The 2641-nt window shown below is 42.7% G+C and overlaps 1 protein-coding gene across 1 annotated transcript; it reads left to right on the plus strand.

The window, feature by feature from the left end:
• Positions 1 to 593: 593 nt before the first annotated feature.
• LOC119589296 lies at positions 594 to 1138 on the plus strand. Its single transcript, XM_037937918.1, has 2 exons — positions 594 to 773; positions 874 to 1138. The coding sequence occupies exons 1-2, from the start codon at positions 661 to 663 to the stop codon at positions 1136 to 1138; spliced, it is 378 nt and encodes a 125-aa protein (XP_037793846.1). The 5' UTR covers positions 594 to 660.
• Positions 1139 to 2641: the final 1503 nt, after the last annotated feature.

Below are 2641 nucleotides of genomic sequence, written 5' to 3' on the forward strand. Positions count from 1 at the left end.
GAAGGGTGGCGTCTTGATGAGAAGTGGAGGCCTCGTCACGTGGCTGCGGGAGACGAATGGCACGTGATACACCAGGTCGTTGTCCCAAACCTTACAGGTCACAGATCCTTAGCCTTGCTCATGATTCACCATTGTCAGGTCATATGGGTATTAACAAAACATGTAGAAAAATAATGAACCATTTCTATTGGCCGGGTTACGTAGAGATGTTGTAAATTATTGAAATCATGTCATCAGTGTCAGTCGGTCGTGGAAAACCTAACCAGAAGATCCCTGCAGCGCCCTTGTATCCGATTCCTGCGATTTCTGAACCTTTTAGCCACGTAATTATAGACTGTGTTGGCCCGCTCTCCAAAACAAAGTCCGGTAATATTATCTCCTCACTATCATGGTGTTCTTCCACCCGATATCCTGAGGCGATTCCTTTACGCAATATTAGTAGCAAGACCTAATCAAAGAGCTCACTAATTCTTCTGTACTTATGGGTTACCTCGGGTGATCCAGTCTGATCAAGGCAGTAACTTCCTCTCTAAGGCGTTCCAGGCAGCCATGCGACGGATGGGCATACAGCATCAGGTGTCAGTGCGTATCACCCAGAGTCGCAGGGCGCGCTGGAGAGATTCCACCAAACATTGAAAAATATGGTACGCATTTACTGTCATGAGACGGACGAACAGTGGGATGAAATGGTTCCGCTCTTATTGTTTGCAGCTAGAGAATGTGTGCAGGATACACTGGGGTTTAGCCCATTTGAGCTTGTGTTCGGGCATGAGGTGAGAGGTCCACTAAAGATGTTACAAAGAGAGATGGCTAGATATGATGACAGTCTGGTATATTAAACCATGTAATGGATTTTCGTTTGAAACTCCACAGAGTATGTGAGCTGGCAAGAGCAAACCTCAGCGAGGCCCAGAGACGGATGAAGACGTGGTACGACAGAGATGCTCAGTCACGATCTTTTTCATCAGGAGAAAAAGTACTGGTCTTCCTACCCGTCCCTGGGCAGTCACTGAAGGCTCGTTATTTTGGACCATGTATTGTAGAGAAAAAGCTAAGTGACCTTAATTATGTAATTCAGACTCCCGGTAAGCGTAAACAGTCACGACTTTGTCATGTAAATCAGATAAGAAATATGTAAACGCATGACCCACCTGTAGATAATGCAAGGACAATGCAGTCATGCTAAATGACGTGACGAAGGTGATTGAGAATGATATCGAGAAAGATGAAGATACCCTTGTTGATGTGCCTCACTCTAAATTAATTAATTCTGATTTTCTTAATAATCTAGAAAACAAGTTTGTTCATCTAGATTCTTCTAAACAGCAGCAGCTGACTAACTTACTCTTGGATTTTTCTTGTCTATTTTCTGATGTTCCGGGCCGTACGAGTTTAATGCATCATGATATTGATATTGGTGATAATGGCCCAATAAAGCAACATCCATATAGAGTAAATCCCATAAAAGGTAAGCAGATGAAAGATGAAATTCGGTATATGTTGGAAAACGGATCATTGAGCCCAGTGTGAGTGCCTGGAGTTCCCCATGTATACTAGTACCCAAGGCCGATGGTGGAATTCGCTTCTGCACGGATTTTCGGAAGGTGAATACACTCACAAGTGACGATTCTTATCCTATACCTCGTATTGATGATTGCATTGACCAGGTGGGCAAGGCCAAGTTTGTAACTAAGATAGATATGTTAAGGGGTACTGGCAAATCCCCATGACAGAAAGAGCGAAAGAAATATCTGCCTTTGTGACACCAGATGGACTCTTTTCATACTGTGTAATGCCGTTTGGTTTAAAAACGCAGCCCAGCAACCTTCCAGCGTTTAATTAATGGTCTAATTTCAGGATTAGATGGATGTAAAGCTTACTTGGATGATATAATAATTTACAGTGAAACTGGGTTGAACATCTGGAGAGGCTGCGGCAATGTTTGATAGGCTCGCGACAGCGAACCTAACAGTAAACCTTGCCAAGAGTGACTTCGCACTGCACGTGTAACTTACCTGGGATATGAAGTTGGTCAGGGACAGGTCAAGCCTTTGAATAGCAGAATTGATGCAATAGAAAAGTACCCAGTACCCAAGTCGAAGAGAGAGGTGACGAGGTTCCTCGGCATGGCTGGCTACTATAGGAGGTTTGTGAAGAATTTTTCTGATATTGTTGCCCCACTGACTGATTTATTAAGAAAGGGGTTAAATTTATTTGGTCAGATTCCTGTGAAAAGGCTTTAAGACCGTCAAAGCCATGCTGATGTCTTCACCCATCCTTATCTCACCCACTTTGAGAAGGGTTTCATTCTGTATGTAGACGCTAGTGATACTGGTGGCTGGGGCCGTGTTATGTCAGGCTGATGCGCTGGTGTTGATCATCCAGTGTGTTATTTCTCCAAGAAATTTAACAAGCATCAGAGAATTACTCTACATAGAGAAAGAAACACTTGCTTTGATTTTAGCTGTAAGCACTTTGAAATTTATTTGTATCCTACTAAGGAAGCTGTAAAGATTTATACGGACCATAATCCTTTAACTTTTATCTAAAATGAGCTGTAAGAACCAGAGGATTCTAAGGATGGAGCTTAGAGCTTCAAAAATATAACCTCAGTGTTTATCATATAAGAGGAAAGAAAATG

Source organism: Penaeus monodon, chromosome 25 (genome assembly GCF_015228065.2).
Source record: "Penaeus monodon isolate SGIC_2016 chromosome 25, NSTDA_Pmon_1, whole genome shotgun sequence".
Classification (NCBI taxonomy): Eukaryota; Metazoa; Arthropoda; class Malacostraca; order Decapoda; family Penaeidae; genus Penaeus; species Penaeus monodon.